The sequence below is a fragment of the Drosophila busckii genome, chromosome 2L (genome assembly GCF_011750605.1).
Source record: "Drosophila busckii strain San Diego stock center, stock number 13000-0081.31 chromosome 2L, ASM1175060v1, whole genome shotgun sequence".
Taxonomy (NCBI): Eukaryota; Metazoa; Arthropoda; class Insecta; order Diptera; family Drosophilidae; genus Drosophila; species Drosophila busckii.
The window spans coordinates 14,133,505-14,154,639 of NC_046604.1; the positions used below are offsets into that span (position 1 = coordinate 14,133,505).

Genomic DNA, 21,135 nt, shown 5'->3' on the forward strand with positions numbered 1-21,135 from the left:
GTTTTTTTGGGCACTTTATTAGGTTAGGCCACCCGCTTGTTCTAACAGCTACGAGTTGCTTGAATAGCTACAACAGTTTGTTTGATGGAGTGAAATATTTTTGAAACTTGCCAAAATGCGCTTTAGAATTGTGAACATGGCCAAAAGTGACCAAGCAAACCCTTTAAAGTAAATTAATTTAAATTAAATTGAACACTGAGAACAGCTAAACTTAAATTAAATAAATCGAGAGCAATAAAAATTCAATACATTTAAATTAACACTCAAAATATTGCATATAATTATAATTAAATAAAATAAGCGTTAAGAACTGTTGCTAAAACTTTCAATTATTTGAATTAAATAAATTGAGCAAGAAAATTCTTAAATATAAATAAACTAAAATTAAATATATCGAGGCCTACAACTGTCTTAAGAATTTATTTAATAAATTCAATTATATAAATTTAAATGCGCTTCAGAAGTTAAAATATTGCTATAAATAAAACCTTGAATATATTTATAATTAATTAAAATGAGCGTTAAAAACTGTTGCTAAAACTTGTTTGACTTTCAATTATTTGAGTAAAATAAATTGAGCACTGAAAAGTGCAAGAAAATCCTTTCAAAAATATAAAGTTAAATTAAATAAATCGTGAGCAATAAAAATTCTATAAATTTAAATGCGCATCAAAAGTTAAAATATTGCTATACATAAATCCTTGCATATATTTTTCATCAAATAAAATAAGCGTTAAAACTGTTGCTTACTCTTTTACGACTTTCAATTTGTTATAATTTAAATAAAATTATTTAAGTATTAAAATAAATAAATTTAAATGCGCATCAAAAGTTAAAATATTGCATTTAAATTCTATAAATAAATCCTTGCATATAATTATAATTAAATAAAATGAGCGTTAAAAACTGCTGCTCACTCTTTATCGACTTTAAATATTTTTTTAAATTAAAATAAATAAAAATGCAATAATTACATTGTTTTGATATTTTCTAAGCTCGTAAAATTCGCAAAAATATGAATTGAGTATTTCGAAAATACTTTAAATTAAAATACAAGTGCAGCTTAATTTTGGCAAGTGTATTCAATGTGCGCTGCGTTTGTTTTTGCTGCTGCTTTTGCTGGGGGCGATAGACAAACTACAACTAACTTAAGTGTATACGTGTGTGTGTGTGTTTATGTGTGTGTGTGTGCGCTCTATAGAGCAACTGAATCGTCTAAGGCAGCATCCTGTGTAGCGGCGGCGCCGCCGCGTTGTCAAATGTCGCTCGTCTCGGGCGCTTCACCCACATAGCCCTCATCTGGACTATCGGCCAGCGGTCCATTGAGTTGCTTCAGCTTGTCCGCGTCGCCGTTGGGCGGCTGTTGACTGTTGTCGCTGCTGGCAGCGCCGCCCACAGCTGAGACGCTGCCGCTGGGCGAGAGTTCGCTTTCGTCCAGCTCGGGTATGGAGCTGTCGCTTGGCTCTAGCGCTGCTGCTGCTGCTGCTGCGGCTACTGCTGGTGGTGGCGCTGGCGTAGTGGGCGTGCCGGCGGGCAGGCTAAAGCGCAGCGGCTGCGCATGATAGCCGGGCAGGCAGCTGGGCCATTGCTGAAACGCTGGCAGCTGCGCCAGATCGCTGCTTTTGTAGCCTTCGGGTGGTGATGGAAATTGTTGCTGCTGCTGTTGCTGCTGCTGTTGCAACTGTTGCTGCAGCGGATAGCCCTCGGCTGTGAAACGCACATTGGGCAGCTGATACTTTTCGTAGCCCACGTTGGGCGCACGCTGCACAAATTCAGCCTCCAAACTGTAACGCAAAGCGCCATTGGCAGCAGCAAATTGTTGCTGTTGTTGCAACTGTTGCTGCTGCTGCTGCTTGTGCGCGCGATTGTGCGGCAAGGTGCGATAAAAGTTTTGCTGCTGCTGCTGCTGCTGCGGCGTTGGCGCCACCTGTTGCACCAAATGCGCGCTGCTGTAGTCGTAGGCAAATCCATCCTGACCCAAAAAGCAAACCGGATTCAAATGCACATCGACCTGATGCGGCGAGCTGAGCACCGACTTCAGTTGCATGCCACGCGGCAGCGTAGTCATTGCACCAGCGGCGGCAAAGCGCGTGCCTAGGTTAAGCATTGAGGGCGTGGCAAGCTGATAGCAGCCCTCGAATTGCGCGCAGTCGCTGTCGTCCAAACTGACGGCAGTTTTAAGTTTGTGCTTGACGCTCTCAGCATCGTTTACCAGATCTGGATTTTTTTCAGTGTAATTGCGCAGCGAAGCAGGCGGCGAGCAATAAGCAGCGCTCAGTCCATTGCTTAGCAGCAGCGGCGGTGAGCCAGGACCAGCGGACATCATGCTGACATTAAGTTGTAGCTGCTGCTGCTGCTGCTGATGCTGCTGCTGAGTGGGCGTGGCATATAGCAGCAGATTCTGCTTCATTTGTCCGCCTAGTATAAGTCCACCGCTATTGCCCAGGCCCAAATTTAAGCTCGAGCCATTGCCAGCGCCAGCAGCTGCTGCTGCTTTAGTGGGCGTTAGATTATCCGCATTCAAGCTATCGGTATCGTTCAGTATGGAGCTGCATTTCATATCCTGTGCGCCGCCGCCGCCGCTTGTGGCATCCGCACTTGCCGCAATGCTGGTCACCTGCTCACACTTCTTGCGCTTGTCGGGCTCAGCGCCGCTGCGTTTACACTTCACAACAATAGTGCAAAGTAGAACAGCAAAGATAATGCCGCCGCCAGCGCTGCTGGCCACTATATAGTTCATATAGTCGCGTGGAAAGCTCACCTCGTTCACCACGGGCGGCTCTTTGATTATAACACGCAGCGTGTAATTGCTAAAGGTGGTGCCCGCAATATTTTGACCCACACAGCTAAAAGTGCCGTTATCCTCCGCACCCACATTGTATATAAAAATTTCGCTGCGCTTCTCTTCGCTGCCGCTGCCGCCGCTCTCATCAATATAATAAAACATGTGCAAATTATCCACCAAACTGTCATTGCTCATCACCTGGCCATTGAATAGCCACAGCACCTTCGGCGCTGGTATGGCACGCACTATGCAGGTGATGGACATGTTGCGTCCTTCGCTCACTTCAGTGTAGCTCGACTGCGGGCTCACCTCGGGCAAACACGCGAGCTGTGCGCGCTGCAGCGTTTTGATTGACTGCGACTTCAGACGCGCCGGCTCCATGCACTTGGGCTCCTCCGCCAGTGGTATATTATAGGCTGCCAGCCAAGCGTGCACATCGAGCAGGCGACAATCGCATTGCCAGCGATTGCTATGCAAGCTAATGCCATGCAGCGATTTGGGCAATATATGATTGCCCTGTATGAAGGCAATGCGATTGCCATCCAAGCGCAGCCACTCCAAATTGTCCATGCCCACGAACGCTTCGTTCTCCACACGCTCGATTTGGCAGTTCGACAGCTCGAGTGTTGTCAAAAAACTCAAGTGACGAAATGCTGAAGTTTTGAGCTCACGTATCGGATTGCCGCTGAGCGATAATCGCATAAGCGAACTGTAATCCTGAAATGTTTCGCTCGGCACTTGCTGCAGCGCATTTTCACTCAGATCTAGCTCCACTAGATTTGTTAATCCACGAAATGCTTTCTCATTAATTCGTATTAGCTGATTGCGTGATAAATAAATCTTTTGCAAATTAAGCAAATCGATGCGCAGAAATCGCTCGCTTTGCAACACTTGCAGCGCATTGCCGCTAAAGTTTAGCACCTGCGTGCCCGGGTCCATGCCATCTGGCAGATTGGCCAGCTGCTGTCCACCACACTCAACTGTCTGCTTGCCATTTTTCCATTTGCAAACACAAACCTCAGGCGGGCACGCAGCGCAGCTGCTTAGCAGCAGCAGTGCTATTAAAAGTGGGCGTGGCATGCTCACAGTCTTCATTCTATAAGTGCTCTATATATTTTGCTTTGCTTTGTGTGTGTTTATTCGTTGACTTTGCTTGCACTTTGGTCACGTTTGCATGTCAAATTGTTGATGAAGTCAAATATCATTAGCGCCATCTAGCGCTCAACACAGTCACGCTGCTGTTCTGCTGCTGCTTCTTCTGTTTCGTCTTCTTCTTCTTACTTTTGTTGTTGTTGTTGCCTACTCAAGTGTCGCGCAATAAAAACGCAAGCTCAAGCGTCATTATAATCTGAGAATCTCTGGCGAGTGCTCATCATTGTGTCCACGTTCGCGTTGGCGTCGACGTCGGCGTTGTCGCCATCGCTGCTGCTGTCATGGCTGCCTCTGCCGCTGCTGGCTGCATGGGAACTTGTGCCTTTTGTATTAATTTCATAAAAATGCCACTCGCTTGATATTTTGCTTGCCTCGCTGCGTCGCCGCCAAGTAGAGCAATTGCTTTTGTTATTCCTCTCTGTCGGCTTTTGCTTTATTTTTAGCTTCCCTTTTTTTTTTGTTTCTTTGCGAGCCCTTCACACGCTGCTGGCAAAAAAGGCTTTTGTCCTTAATGAAATTATAACGCAATTCATTTCTTTAGCGCTCTTCACTGCGTCCTGTTTTTTCTGCCTTTTGTTGTTGTTCTTGTTGTTGTTGTTGCTTGGCATTGCGTATGCGACACGTGTTCCCAGATTTCTGTCCACACACAACAATTGCTGCTCACACTATTGTTGTTTGTTTGTTTGTTGCTCGGACAACTGCAAGTAAATAGTAAAAAAATAAAGCAAATCTTTAGCAAAATTCAATCAATTGTATTAAAATTCAATACACATTTGTTCTTTTGATTATCAAAATATGTCAAGTCTTATAAAGCTAAAAATTATTTTATAAGCTTGAAGTGGAATTTATTATATAAATTATTTTGCTTTTAAATTGTATTTGCCAAACAAGTCGTAGGCTTATATATTTTAATAGTTCATATTAAAAACACCAAATAAAATCTGCTGCCTTTTTATGAGGTATATGTTAACTTTGGTAGTAGCTCAATGGATAAAATATGCTGTAAGCAATATAAAAATAATAATAATAAATAATTACAATACAGTACATGCATTGCATTTATTTATTATTAATTATTATACATTACATGCATTGCATTTATTTATTATTAATATTCTGGCAGCTGGATTACTGAACAGAACTTCGCTTACGCTGCCACGTGGTGCGCTTGGGTTCTTCTTCTTGTTCTTCTTCTGCGCTGCTTGCTCGCTCTCGCTCTTTCGTTTTGTATACAGCGTGAGCGAGAGCGACTGCAGCTAAGTACCCGAAACACTCAAAAGTTTCCGTTACTTTATATTATTGTATCATGCCAGCCTCTGCTGCTCTCAAATGCTTGGAGAGGCTCTGCTGCACTCAAATTCTTAGTGAGCATCTGTTGCTCTCAAATGCTTGGAGCGCACCGTTTTGCACTCAATCGCTCTGCGCTGTGCGCTGCTGCAGCTTCGCTTCATGCAAGCGTAGAGAGCGCAAGCCACTCAGATAGCAGAGAGCGCGAGCGACAGCAATTGCTTGCGTTATCAGTTTGTAAGCAGCGCTGCTTGCGTTCGTTTCGTTTCTTTCGCTCGTCTTATGTTCGTATGCGATCGAGCGCACTGCGCTGCTCGCTGCTGCGACTGAAAGTGAGCGTCGCTGCTTTGTTTGCGCATCGTTGCTTTTGAGTGAGTTTTGTTTTGACTGCAGCTAGCAACTGAAGCTTCATTGCTTTAGTTTAAGTTTGTTTTGAATTGGTATTTGTATTTAAAATAAAAGGTTTTCATTTAAAAAATAACTTCATTGCAGCAGAGTTTTTTTATAGTTTCATAGTATTGTAAAAAAATATTTCTGAGCTTTACTGCTTCAATTGCTTAAAATAAAAGTTGTTGCTAAATAACTTAATAAAAATGGCTGCGTAAAATACAACATTTCATAATATAAAGAGTTAATTAATGGTCAACAAAATGTTGAAAACTAATTTAAATGCAGCGTTTTAAATTTTATTTTGCATTAAAAAATAAAAATATATAAGAAATTATATAAAAAGCACTGACTGCAAGCTCATTTTATTAATTGTTTTGAACAAATGAATTGTAAGCTTTTAAAATATTGTTTTTATACGCACGCACTTGTTTGTCTACTTATTAATGCATATTGATTTTTATCTGTTGGATTTATTTTTTAATAACTTTCGCTGTCGATTGGGCAAACACTTCGACGCCTTTACTTAATTATTGATGTATGTACACGCAGCAGTCGGCAGAACAATAACAACAAATTACTTGCCGAAGTTATTATGCAAATAAAAATTAAAAGCGAAAAATATAATTGCAATTGCAATGGCTGCTGGCTTGGCTTTAAATAATAATTAAAGTTTAGCAACTTAAAGAACAGTTCACAGCTGTGCACAGTTGGGCATTAAATTATCTCAGGTCAGGGAAAATTAATCAAAGCACAATAAAATGGGGCAAATGACAAGAACGAAAGGCAAACAAAATGTAAATGGGGCCAGCAGACAATCGAATAAAGATGGCAGGCAATAAATCATGCAACATATTGCAGCAAGGCTCACGTTTTTGGCTAAATAACATATAAATTACAACGAAATTGAGCCGAAAGTACCGCCCCCCCACATACAATGAAATTAGTTGAAAAACAAGGTCGTCCAAGGATGCGGCTCGTTATACGAGACAAACGAGAGAGACGCTGACGCTTCATTAGCTCAGCCCACAAGCTGAAGGCGAACTGACTGACTGACTGACTGACTGACAAACTGCTGTACTGATGGGACTGATAGACTGAAGCTAACGCCTAATGCAAATGCGTAATGGATACTTGGCCATGGCCATCAGCAAACAAATTGACTTGATTTGCTTAGACTTTGCCTTTGCCTTTGCTTTGGCTTTATGCACGAAATTTTACCTGTAGTGTATTTTAGGACATTATTAATAACCAGTCATAAATCAGTGCCTTGTCTGGCTGCGTAGCACAGCTGCCTTTGGGCTTTTAGCCAAATGTTGTTGGTAATTGTAGCTGAGATTGCCTTGGTCTGTGTGTGTGTGTGTGAAAAATTCATGAGCTGTATAATTAATTTGACTTTTATTCGAAACGCAGTGTCTCTGACTATTTGCCCTATCAATTATTAACTCTTGAGCTAATGCAGCGCCATCAATTTGTCAAACTTTAATAAACTGGCAAAAGAAACGAACGCAGTCGTATAACTATAACTATATTGTTAATATTTGTTGTTTTATCGTTTAATTACTTCGAGTTCGAGTTTTGCATAAATTCGAATTGCAATTTGTCAAACGCTTTGTGCTGCTGCAATTTTCAATTTCGTTGTCGAGAGGCAACATTTTGTCATTTGCTCAAATAAATTGCAAACTTAATTTATGCAGACGCAGGCATATGAGACATTTTTCATTTGCTTCAGACTTTGCTTAAACTTTTGACAATTTCATTTGTCACTGAAAATTGAACGTCGAGAGAGCAGAACGTGCAAAATGATTTCACTGTAGCAGCAGCAAATGTTAGTTGAATTGCCTGCTTAACTTTAACGTTGAGATTCGCATTTATTTCATTTGCACACGCGCTCGCTATTCGCACGTCGTTTGGCTCATGTCGCATAATTTCAATTTGAAATAGACACACACACACACAAATTGGCACACAATTGTTTTCCATTGACAACATTTTAATAGTCCAACGTGGCGTATGCGTAATGCCGCCGTTGCCAACGCTTTGAGCTGAACTAATTTATTTTTTACAGCCACCGCCGCCGCGACTGCTGCGGCTTTTTATAGATTACTCGAGACTCGGCGTTGGCGTTGGCCTTGGCAACGCCTTAAGTGCCTGATAATACGCTTAAATGTAATTAAAAACTTATCAGCAGCTGCGGCACGAGCTCGGCTGCAAATTTTGGGCAATGAGTTAAAACTTGAGACAACCGCAAACGCGTTTTGGCAGCAAGCCAAAAACTACTTTAAGGCCAAAAGCGTTGCAAACAAGTCATAACATGCGAAAATTAAAATGTACATGACAACTTAAGCGACGCGCTGGCGCCACGCCCACTTTTCGGTGCAAAGAGCACTCAATTTGGCAGGTTATGCACCCCAAGCGCGGTGTCCAAGGTGGCGTGACAAACAGCGAAAACAACTAAAAAAAGCTGCTGCAAACCCCTCACACATCACACACACACACAGAGGCAGCCGCAGGTGCAGCCACTGTGGCAGCAGCAACAACCGCAACCGAGTGCCCTGCTCTTTATTTTTTGCTCATATTTTTATTCGCTATGAAAAAAAAAAAAAAAACGCTGCATTGGCCATAAAACTTGTACTACCTGCAACTGCAACAAAGGCAGCAGCAAGGGGAGCTGCGGCTGGGGCAGGGGCTGGGGCCTGGCACAATGGTAAATAAAATTACGCATGCAATGGCAAAATAAAATGTGAGTATGCATAAAAAATAAGCTGCAGCAAAATCTGAGCATAAAGCAGCCAAACAAAATGGCCAAATAAAGATTTAAGCCAACAGCCACCAAAAAAAATGAAGAGCAACAAAAAAATGGCAAAAATTAAAAGCAGGCGGCAACATGTGAGCGACTTATGAATGCGCTAACTAAAAACAATTTGTTGAAAGCGAAATAAATGAATGTTGCACTTGCATTAAATGTTTTTAATATTTAGCTATTAATTTTCTTAGATTTTATGTGAGCAACTTATGAATGCGCTAACTAAATAAAAAATGTATAAACAAATTTGTTGATAGCAAAATAAATTAAAATATTTTTTATATTTAGCTATTTATTTTCTTAGATTTTAAGCCAACATATTGCCAAAGCCTGAAGAAAAATTATAAAATAAAATATGCTATAATTTAATAGTTATATAAATTATTTTTAATGCTTTGTTAACAATTATGGCTGCCTTTATAAACAACATGATTTAATATATTTAAGTGTTTAACTGTTTTGAGCCTCAAACATAATATAAATAACTTTTTAGCGCTAAATTTTTATAAAATATTTTCAATATATATAAACTTTAAAAATCCTTAGCTATTAATTGTCTTAGATTTTAACGCACATATTCCAATTGTTGAATTCTTTTGACTGCAATGCATTTAAATCAATGTAAAAAAATTATAAAAATATAACATGTAACAAATAATTTTATACTCAAGTTTCACAAAATATTTTCAATTAAATATATATAAACTTTAAAAATACTTGGCTTTAATTGTTTTATTCTAATTCTAACAATTGTTGAATTCTTTTGACTGCAAAAGTTTAAAGCAGTGTAAAAAAAGTTTCCCAAAATATTTTCAATACTTGTATATTCATTTTCTTTTGATTTTATTTATAATATAAGAATATATTCAATTGCTGCGCCGTTTTCACTGCCTAAAGTTGAAAGTATTGCTTTGTAAATTGGTTAGAGCATTAAAAGCGCATTGCACACACACACACACACACACACACACAAAATGGCGCTGTTAAAATGCAAATAAAAATGCCACGTCTCGCGTACATTTTATGTTAATTTCACTTGCCACACAGAGCCCGCCACACCCCCCGCTCCGCCTCATACACATACACGCAAATATGAATTTGAATTTGAATGCGACGCGACGCAGACATTTGAGCAAAGTGCAAACACGACGAACGGGCGAGTGTTTCTCACTCACTCACAGAATGAGACGCTTGGCAGCAGCAGCTGCTAAAAGCTTTAAGAGTCGCGCGCGGCGTTCGCTGGCGACGGCTTTGCCTAAAATGAAATCAACTAATTTTCGTTTTATGCTGTGCGCCAAAGAAAAAGCAGCCAAAGTACATTTTTAATTCCAGACACACACACGCACACACAGAGCCAAAGCGAAGCCTGTAAAAATTTTAATAGCTCACACATTATAAACGCAAATAAACGACGAGCTGCCATTTTGTTTGCCACTCGCTCTCTCTCTCTCTCTCTCTATACGAAAAGCACTTTTAACTTGCTTTCAGCTCGTCGCTTATTTGATGTACATAAACGCATGCGTGTGTATCTGTATTAGTGTGTGTGTGAGCTTAAGTTGTTAGAGTATGCGCCGCCACTTAAAGCGAAAAAACTTTTCACTACGTCCAGCTGCGTTTCTTTATTTTCTTGTTGCATACTTAAAGGCACTAAAGTTGCACAAAATTAAGCATACTTGGCGGCGCTTATGCTTATTACAAGCTCTCAAGTATGCATGTGTGTGTGAGTGTCTAATGCATTCACTTGTCCAGCAGCTGCTCTTCCTTTATTTTTATCATTTACTTTCTTTTTGAGCTCAAGGTGTGCGCAGCTTCTCTTTCATTTTTTTTTTTTGTTGTCGCTTTAGCACAAAATCATGACATTGCGAAAACTTTTTAATTGCTTTAAAAAAGTTACAGCCAAGTGCTTAAAGCTGTGCGCCATATTTTATTTAGTTAAGCAAGTGTGTTCATATTTCTAACACCGCTGCCATTAAACTTGAGTAAAGTATTAGAAAAAAATGCGTTAGAAATTATAAACCAAAATTTAAGTAGCGTAAAGCAAGTTAATGCTTTTATAAATTTAAAAAAAAAAAATGTATAGCTTTATATAAATTGTATTTAATATTTATTCTAGGCTTAAATTTGACTTCACTGCATGGAAGAATAAAAGAAAAATGCTTTGAAAATTATAAAACCTAAATAAATTTAAGTACAGCCATTTATATTTTATTTTGTTGCATAATAAAAATTTATGAGCTGCAAATTTGTATTCTATCAATATATGTAGCCAGCTTTAAATTTATGGATTTCTTACTAAGCGCCTTAAATTTGTTTAAACTTATTGTAAGCCTTAAGGCTAAAATGTGTTTTCATTTTTTATTGCCGCCGTCTGTTGTTTAATTATACGCAAGATGCCGATGCTGATGTTGGCTGATGGCTGAGCTAGGATATATGCATATTATTTTCTTTGGCGCATAAACATAACGCACAGTTTATATTTTATTTATTTTGTGCTATTTTTTTTGGCTGCCCCTTTTTTTTATTGCTGTGCTGACTGGAAAACCAATCATAAAACCCTCTGGTAATGCAGCCTGCCAAACGTTTTTATTACACACACACACACACACACACACACACACTTATGCATAGCATATGACTATGACTGCGTAATTTGCCATAAAAAAATGTAGCACACAGCAGCCCAGCCCTGGCAACGAGCCCGTAAGTATTTGTGCAATTTCGAAAGAAATTGTCAATTTGCGCCCCAAGCTCGTAAGTCTAAGCCGCGTAGCGATAAGAAAAAAAAGGAGCAAGGAGCTGCTATTTTTATGTGTGTGTGTGTGTGTGTGTTCGAGTTGCAAAATCGACTGTTAACATTTAACGCTGCAAATTTGACCGCATTTATGAGTTGAAGGCTTGAAAATTTTTTTATATGCGGCTTTTATTTGATTTTCATAATTTGGCAGCACAGACAGAAAAAATTTGGCATAACAATTACCGCGGAAACGGACGAACAACGAACCGGAGAGCTGCCGATGGATCCGGACAAGCTTCAACTGCAATCTGTAGCACTGACAATGAAACTTCAATGACACATAATTGCTGCCAACGTCAAGGGAATGGGACACTGAATTGTGAATGGCGTTGAATGTATGGGGGTAGGGGAGGGTGGGGGCCATTGTGCTCTAGTGCAACATATCCTTGCAACTAACGCTTCCGTTTCCGTGACGTCAAGGCGACTGCTTTTGCTACTTTTGAGCACTAGTTGTTGTTGTTGTTATGCTGCTGCTGCTGCTGCTGCTTCTTCTATTTGTTGTTGTCCTTTGTTGCCGCCGCTTGGCGTGTGAATGAGCGCAATTAGCACCCCCACAGGCATTCGTACATTTGCTACACACACACACACACACACACACACAACTGCATTGCTGACTGCTGATCTGCCATGAGTAGCGCATTAAAATTTAATTGCACTATGTCTGCAGCACTTTTGCATTCTTGATTGCCCTTGATTGTTAGCAAAAGCTGCTTGAGTTACGCTTTTACCTGTAAAATCGTTTAACAAATGTTAGTTTACAAAGCAAGTTGGCTGGAAAATGAATATTACAAGCGCTATTGACAGCATTGCAAATTAATACGCTCAAAAAGCAACAACAACAACAGTTTTTTTACTATTACAGCAAACACTCGCTGCAGACTTAAGAGCAAGTTGCTGCATTTGCTCAGAAAACGAACTTTATTGATTAAAAGCAGCAATAACTGTTGCCAAACAAAATCTGCTTAAATAATTAAGCGCCTATTTTCTTAAAAAACAGCAATTGTGCAATTTGTTGTTGATTTAATTGAATTCAACAACATTTGGTTTGAAACTTAGCTAAGCTTAAGCCTACAATGGAAATTTCAGCTGTTTGCTTCAGACTGCTAATTGTTGTTGAATTTGCTTGACATTTTTATATAAATTTTAGCAATGTTTGCTAACTAATAAGCAATGAAATTAACAATTGTTCAGCAGTTAGCCAAACTGTATTGAATATAGCAAATTAAGTGGCGCTTTCCAGTTCCTCTAGCAATTTCAACAGCTTAGCATTTTGCCTCAATTCTTTAAAGTGCAGCTGCCTGTTCAGCTTTTATACAAAACATGCTCGTTGTTGTCAAACTTTTGCCTATGTCAATATTTTCACTTTTTTTCAAACGCTAAAAAAGAAAAGAAAGTTGTAGCATAAATTGCGCTAGCTCTTGGCATTTTTTATTTTTTGGTGCCTGCCACTTGCAGTAGTGAATTCTATTTTTCTACATCCGCCATTGTTGTTTTTCCTTTTACCTTTGGCGCAAGACTTTTGGCCTTTTGTTGCTAACTCAATTTGGGCCACTGATGGATGGATTGTTTAACTAATTAATTCAGTTGGATTCGAGTCAAAGTCGCGTCGTGCAGCGTTTTTGAAGTACGCTTAGCCTCTAATGTGTCTTTAAGTCCAGTGCAGAGCAGCTGCTTAGCATTTAAAGTGCTTTTAATTTGAACTTGTCGTTAAAGCAATTAAGTGGGCTTCTCTCTCTCTCTTCATTGGCTGTTTGCATGATAAATTATTTAGCCTTTGTTAATTAGTTGAGTGTCCTTGTCACTTGCATTGGCAGCTGGCGCGCTCTCGCATTAGAAATTTCATTTTCGCCTTTAGCTCAAAAAGGCAATTTTCTGCCGATTTGCCCTCAATGGGAATTCAATCATTCATGGCCTGGACTGTAATTTCCATTTGCAAGTTGCAATTGCAATTGCCATTGGCTCTTGACGCATGTGCGCAGCAGCATTCGAGCAAAAGCATAATAACGAGCTGCTAAGCTAAGCTAATGCAACTTGAAATAGAATTTTCAATTATCTCACACACACACACGCACAGCTTGAGACACTCAGCGTGGCTTTGATACTCAAGTCTGTTGTATTTTTATAAAACTCCAGCTAGACATTTATTAAAGTGCAGCGAATTAAAGCGCTCGCCACAAGGATTTGGTACTAACAGCAGGAGGTGTTATCTACTCATGTGTCAGTCGCCTCTGCCTCCTTCCGCTCTCTCGTGTTTTTGCTTGTTCCATTGCCGTAACAAATCCATTTTAGCTGTCAGCTTTAACGCGTAAGCAAATGTCAAAACGGCTGCTCCAAAGCTTTCGCCTAAAGATACCTCTAGCTAAGTACTTCTGCACATAGCTTACACACAAAGGTATGTGTATGTGTGTGCTTGATATATAGCCAGGACGCAATTAGAGCAAGGACCGCAAAATGAAACTCGCTCTGGCAGCAGCCATGTAAACAAGCTAACAGCGCTAAAGCGAATGTTCAACAAAAAAAAACGAACATAAAATATGTAAACCAACTTTAATATTTGGGCAACTTTTATAGGAAGTAGCTAAAAAGCAACAAAATAGCATTGAAATAAAATTGTAGTACCAACTTTCATATATGAAAAGCAAGGATTAAAATTTAAGTAATAACAATGAAATATTAAAATTTGTGCGCTAGTTAAATCAACAATGAGCCAAGCAGTGAATCGAGCTTAAGTTAAACTGTTAGTTTAAATGCAGCAACTAATTACATTAAATAAATATGCACTAACTCATATAAATTCAATTAAAATTATTGAAATTCTAGCTTAGTGCTAACTAAAGAATATATGAAAAGCTATTGTAGCTAGTAAGGATTGGAATCTAAGCAAAAGAAATAAAATATAAACAACAATGAGCCAAGCATTTAATTGAATAGTTAAGCTAAAGTTGTAATGTTGCACACAATTAAAATTTAAAAATTAAATGCAGCAACTAATTGCATTGAATAAATTTATGTAAATTCTAAACATACGTATAATGTAATTATTGAAATTCTAGCTGAGTGCTAACTGAAGAATAATATTTAAGTAAGTCAATGGGCTTGAGATCGGCGCTAGAATATTTAGTTGCTCGTTTAACCAAGCGCTGAATACAGCGATTTGAATTGAAGTTGTATCAAGTTGGCAGTTAACTTTCATACTTAATGAATATTATTACTTATTAAATTAAATTAAAGTAGACCACAGTTAGCTTACTAATAGCTTAATTTAGAATAAGTAAAAATGGCTTTCAGCATGAATTAGGAATAAAAACTCTAGACGACTTAAATTTAATTTCATTCAACTTTAGTTACTACCAGCTTAAGTCTTTTCTTCTATAACAAATATGTTTGGCAGCTTTGAGCGATGTAAAGAAGTTTAGCGCTTTTTTATATATCATTAATTTATTAGCTATTAACCAAAATTCATTTAGATCAGCTACTCTATAAATTCTAGCCCCAGCGCTCTCATTGTTTGACTAATTAAACGCATGTGCATTCAATTCATGCCCAGTGTGCGTTGTCAGTGTGTTGGCTAATTAGTAAACGGGTTGCAGCTTGGCAAACATGCGCGACAATCGCCCTTGGGGCAGATCAAACGCTTTGACTTTGGGCGCGCCGCGTTTTTTATTTTTCTGCATATTGCTTTTGACTTGCTGCTGTCCAAAGGGACGTGGCCCAGTGTGTTCGGTGCTTAAATTGCTTTTGGCGCCCCTTGGTGACTTGTGAACACATTACGCTTACAATGGGCTGAACATAATTTCGAATTCGTTTCTTTTATTTTGCTGCCATTCAAAAGCGAAGAGATCAAAGGCAACGCATGCAATGTCTACGGGGAGAGTCGCCTCTTGACACAGCAAAGAACAAAGCTGGGGCTGCAATTCAATCTCATGCGAAAAATAAAGCAAATTTGTATGTGTTGCATGGTTAAATCAAATTAACAGTTAAATCGTAGGTATAAATATACATTTAGCAAGTATAGGCAGAAAAAGCGAATTTTTTTTAGAAAATGTAGTAAAAATATGCAAATAATATTTTATAAAAATTATTTTTGTATATTTATGCCAAAATTGATTGAGTAGAAAAAATCTTTCTAATTTCAATGCTTATTGATTTTCATATAAATATAGCTCCATATATTTATAATGAATACGTTTGGCTTGCTATATAATAATATTCAGTATTATTTTTAAGCTTTTTCTGCTCTTCATATAAAAACCAAATTCAAATTCATCTAAATTATTTCATTGGTATTTTTATAGTAAATAAATTTAGTAAATATATGCAAACAATATTTTTACATATTTAATTGACATATAAAAATTATATTTGTATATTAACGCCAAAATTTATAGTATATATAGTAGATTTAATTTATTTAACACAAACTTGATTCCAATGCTTATATTAAAAATAATATTAATATTGTCAATGTTTATAAAACAAATATAGCTCATAAATAATACGCATTAATAACTTTAGCTTGTATATTATTTTTAAGCTAAGCAGAGCTTTGCTTGCTCTTCATATAAAAACAAATTCAAATTCGTCTAAGTTTCATGTTTTTTTTTTTGCATTGCATAAATATAAACATGGCAAGGGTCCAACACACACACACACATTTGAATAATGAGCGATGAGCATTGTTGCAGCTGCAACATGAACGGCTAGAGCTTGTGGCAGCTGCTTTAGCTAACGTCCCAGTGCTGCAGCTGTTTACTGCCTTGGCTGCTGAACTGTTTTTGTTGCCTCAGCCACTGACATTTGGGGATTTTGAGTTTTAGTTTATGCATGCAACAGCCACAACAATGGACGCAGCTAATGTGAGCTAAGCTTGTGTTTTTGGTATGAAGAACAAAAGTTTACAACCAATGCTAATTATGCCGCATGGACTTGCGCTCACTCACTCACTCACTCTTCCTGTCTCTCTCTCTCTAGCTTCACTTAAGATGCAGGTCTGCAGCTAATTTTTGGCAGCTGTCAGCATTGCGCACATAAATCTCTCAAAGTCAACAACATTTCACCCAAGTGGCACATCAATTCGCGTGCTTGTCAGTTGCAACATACACATGTATGTGCGTGTGTGTGTGTGTGTGTGTGTACATTGTGTGGCACATCATATTGCAATCGTCGCAACGCAACGTCGCTTATCGCTCAGCTCTATAATGATTGCCACAACAACAGCGAATCCTCCGCCTCCGCCTCAGCCTCCGCCCCATTCAAGTTAACCCCAATATTTGTGTGTGCTGCATTTTTCATAACGTAGCATATTATTTATGTAGCTTGCCACATGTTTTTATGCTCAAGTCCCTCTATGCTAAGATTCTAGCAGGCACAGTGGTGCACAAAGCTTAAATCATTGCATAAATTCTAAGAATTTAAAATTAGAAACTTGTGGCAATTATTTTTATGCTGTCACATTTTTAACAGAATTTTTCCCCACTGTATGCCGCTGTAAAAAGTAGACACTGTGGTCAATTCTGCAAAAATTAGTTAATTAAAAAACGAATTTAATTTAAACTCAAATTATAAATAATAAATAAATAGAATAATTTACTCTCAAGTACTCTCTAATCAAATCTTTTCACTATTTTTTTTCCTACTTTTTTTCTTCATTAAAATTTAAACTAAATAAAAAACAATAATAAATACATTCTTAGACTATAATTTTGAATTATATATCTAGATTAATTTACTAAACAAATCTTTTCACTACAATTTTTTCTACAATTTTTTTATTACTATACATAATAAATTCCATAACAAGCCTCATTATAATTTAAATTAGTTTAAAAATAATAATAAATAAATAAATAGTTTCCAAATAAAAATAATGAATTAAACAAAAAATTACTCATCATTTCTTTTCACTACTATTTTATTCACTACCATACAAAATAATTCCATAACAACCTCCTTTATAATTTAAATTTAATTACAAATAATAATAAATATATACTTAAACTATTAATTTGAATTAAACGAGAATTTACTCATCAGTTATTTTCACTACTATTTTTTCACTACAATTTTTCACTACTATACAAAATATTTTCATTCTTAGCAGTAAGCACTGCAAACAATTTAAGTCTAGCTGCTTATAGCAATTAATAAAAATTTATTTTTATGCTGTGTTATATTTTTAACAGAATTTTCTTATTTACCCCACAGTTTGGCAGCCATAAAAATTGTCTCATTAATCATCACGCCACATGACGTGACACTCATCTGTGTGTTTTATTTATATGCGTGTGTGTGTGTGTGTGTGTGTGTGTTGTGTGTTTGCAGGAAACAAGAGCTTAGTGTGAAAATCCAACAGCAATTAAATTGGCTGCCGCGCATCAATGCAGCAGCAACAGCGGCAACATGCCCCATGCAGCAGATACAAGTGTTGCGCGCATAAATCAAAGAGCGCGAGCGCACACCCCAAATGTTGCTGCCACGCATATTAAGTATTTATTTTTATCAGCCTCAGCGTCATGTTAAATTGTCTGCGCCAAATTTAAAATAGCAACAAATTAATTTCATTTTTTTTTTTTTGGTCTGCAGCGCATTAATAAGCAATTAAATGATTTTAATTGCAGCTACTTGGAACTGGCAACATGCTGAGATTATTGGAACCAAGCAAATGGCATAAGCTGCTTAGCTCGATGTTTGAACTTGCAGCACTCGAATTCCCTTGAATTATTTTATTATAATTTGATTTATTATTTTTTTTAATAATTTGCTGACAAAGTCTTCAAAGCAAGCGCTAATTATGCAAATTAAATTTGCTCATCGTATAAAAATTATTTAGCTTACCTTTTTATATGAATATCGTGCCAGATTAGCTGCAAATATATGTAAAAATGTTTGCCATATTAGTTATATATGTTTAGCTATGCTGTTCAATAAGCGCACAAAACATTAAGCAGACTTGAAAGCTGCTGACAAGGACACACTGCACAACAAGGACAACGACTGTCTCGTAAGCAAGCAAAAAAAAAAAAAGAAGAAACAAACTGACTGACGGCATTGGGGCTGACAACCAGCCCAGACAATGAACACGAAAAAGGAAATTGGAACAAAGACATTAGACTGAAATGACAGCAACAAGATGCAGCAATTCCAATGTATCCATTGAATATTTGCCAGGCCAAATACCAATACAGCAAATACTTGCGCTTTAAATTTAAATTGTTTAAATTGCACATTTCATAATTTAAAAGCCTAGACATTGAGTGTGACTTACAAGGACATTCATCACTTACTCATTTAGCTGCGCAGCTGCCAGCAATGCTTAGAATTTGCTTAAAACGAAAACTTTTGCATAGCTCGCCAGCCAGGCCAAGCAGCTTGTGTTTGAGCCAAAATAGTTTTCGTGACATTACATTTAGTTTAAATATTTGCTACAGGAGCAGCAGCAAGCAAAGCTGTATTATTAAAATACTTTGGCCAAGCCAAAGCTATGGCCATGAAATAGCAAAAGCCGCGAGCATTGCAGCAGTTTATGAGTTTATTTAAGAAAACTTATTGCTTGGCAAGTTTTTGGGTAGAATGCTTATTAAGCTGCGTTGATTTGATATTCATAGTAACTAAACTATGCGAAATTCTGCTAAACAACAGTAGCAACTTTATTTTATAGCTTAAATGTTCGCAGCATCAGTTTAAATTGATTTCATCAAAAGCCTTTTTAAATAATATACGAAAAATATTTCAAGACAGGCCAAAAATACTTTTTAATTTATAAAGAAATAAAATTTTGAAGAAACAAATTTTTATTTTAATTGAAATTATGTTTTCTACTGATCAACACAAGCCTAAAATACTAAAATAATATAATATTTATTCAAAAATTATGTTTTGAAGAACCAAGAGATACTAAAATAATATTTATTCAGAAATTATGTTTTGAAGAACCAAATTTTTATTTTAATTTAATTTTTGTTTGCTATTTATCAAGCAAGCCCTAAATAATTCAAAATATATATAGAAATTAAGTGTTGAATAAACTTCAAAATATATATAGAAATTAAATTTTGAAGGCTTAAATTTTTATTTTAATTTAATTTGTTTTCAATTTATAAAGACAAGCCCAAAATACATCAATATTTATTTAGAAATTATGTTTTCAAGAAACAAATCTTTATATTAATTTAATTTATGTTTTCTATTTATCAAGACAAGCCCTAAATAATTCAAAATATATATAGAAATTAATTAAGTTAATTTATGTTTTCTATTTTTCCATTTTCTAAATTTATTTCTTCTTCTAAATCGATTTAGCCTCTACTCCAGACTTGACTCTAACATATTGTCGCATAAAGTCTTTGCGAGCTTATTTGATTGAATTCACTTGAGCACATTATTTTCGGGGCCATCAGTTAGGACAAATGTAAGCCCGTAAAGCCGAGAGCCGAGTCGAGAACTCAATTGCGCATGCAATGGCTTAAAAGGCTTAAGAGCGTAGCAAATATTCCATTTGAGCTAATGACATTAAATAAAGTCAGTCAGACATACGCACACGTGCGCACTATAAGGCGTTAGGTCTATTGGCCTGGGCCACTTAAAAAAGGTTAAGCTGACCAGAAGTGCGCAAAGCTGTTATTGCTATAATTTTTAAATCACATTAAAAATCATTGATACACTAAACAGTGTTTCAGCTTAAAGCGTAAAACTTGCCGAAATTTAAGCAAAAGCTGCGCGTGGGCGTGACAACGAAACGAGTAAGAGAAATACTGTAAACCGCTTAGCTCTGCAAAGTATGCTATAGTTTTGGCGCTGTATATGCTCGGGGTGGGGGCAAAAAGTTGTACTTTAGATAAAGTTGCTGTTGGTTTGCTGTTTTTACCAAACATTCGACATGCAGTGCACGTAATGGCAAAAACACACACACACACAAACACATACACGCAATCACACATATACACCTGGCAAAAGTTTAGCATGATAGTCGCATTCGTTTGCTTTTTTTTGCTGCTGCTGCTGCTTTGGCCTGATTTCTTGAGCTTGCCACAAAGTGAGGTAGAGAGAGTGAGGCAGACGAACAAACAAGTAGAGTTTGTTCACACTTTGAGTGATTTGTTGTTTGCTCTCTGCTAGTTTATAAAATGAAAACAAAATGTCTACAGGGGAAACGCTGCCAAGCGTTTAAATATACAGCTGACAAAATAATACGTATACGCAATAGTGAAAATTGTAGCAGTCATAATAATAAAGCGCATGGTTATTGCTTGCTATTAATTTGTTTGCGCTTAATTTAATTAAAACTTAAGCTCTCAAATACTTGTTACATAAATTAAATCAAACTGCTGCACTGCTTGCTATAAATAAAACTATGAACAAGCGTCTAGCATTATTTGCAGTTTCTGTTATGCGAATTAAATGCAATGCAGCCTCGTGATGTGATACAAAAACTAGCGCAGCTTATGCAGCTTTTCTATGGGCAACGCTATAGACAAGTCTTATTTTTGTCTTACAGCCCAAGGACGACAACACTTTGTCGCCGGCACTCAGGAGAGAGTGAGAGAGAGCAGCAGCCCATTACAACTACTTAAGGTATGTAAATAACGCGCTGTGGCGCATTAGCTCAAAATAAGCCAAGGCAAATCATAAGCAGCTAGTCCACGAACACACTCACAGCTCGACAGCTCGACGAGCGAGGCATTAACATAATCGTTATGCTTAAGCGCGATGTGTGCATAATGGGGTCTGGGCTATGGAGGGGGGACACACACACACAGCGAAGTTGTAAACTATGCTAAGTGTGCTGACATTGTGATATATTTATTTTCTACGCAAGGGTTGCCACAACTTAACTTAAGTTAAGTTCAGCTTAGAGAGAAGCGCAATGGATACCAACAAAGTTTTTTGCTTCACAACAATAAATTGCAATTAGTTTACATTATAATT

General features: G+C 37.3%; 1 protein-coding gene across 1 annotated transcript in view; it reads right to left on the bottom strand.

The window, feature by feature from the left end:
- Positions 1 to 1,003: 1,003 nt before the first annotated feature.
- LOC108594252 overlaps positions 1,004 to 21,135 on the bottom strand; it is a 39,999-nt gene continuing 19,867 nt past the window's right edge. Inside the window, exons 3-4 of the mRNA XM_017979372.1 lie at positions 18,046 to 18,074; positions 1,004 to 4,635 (exon numbers count right to left, since the gene is read on the bottom strand). Of these exons, the coding sequence (XP_017834861.1) occupies positions 1,256 to 3,880 (2,625 nt within the window). The 5' untranslated portion in view covers positions 3,881 to 4,635; positions 18,046 to 18,074 and the 3' untranslated portion in view covers positions 1,004 to 1,255. The remainder of the gene's footprint in view (positions 4,636 to 18,045; positions 18,075 to 21,135) is intronic.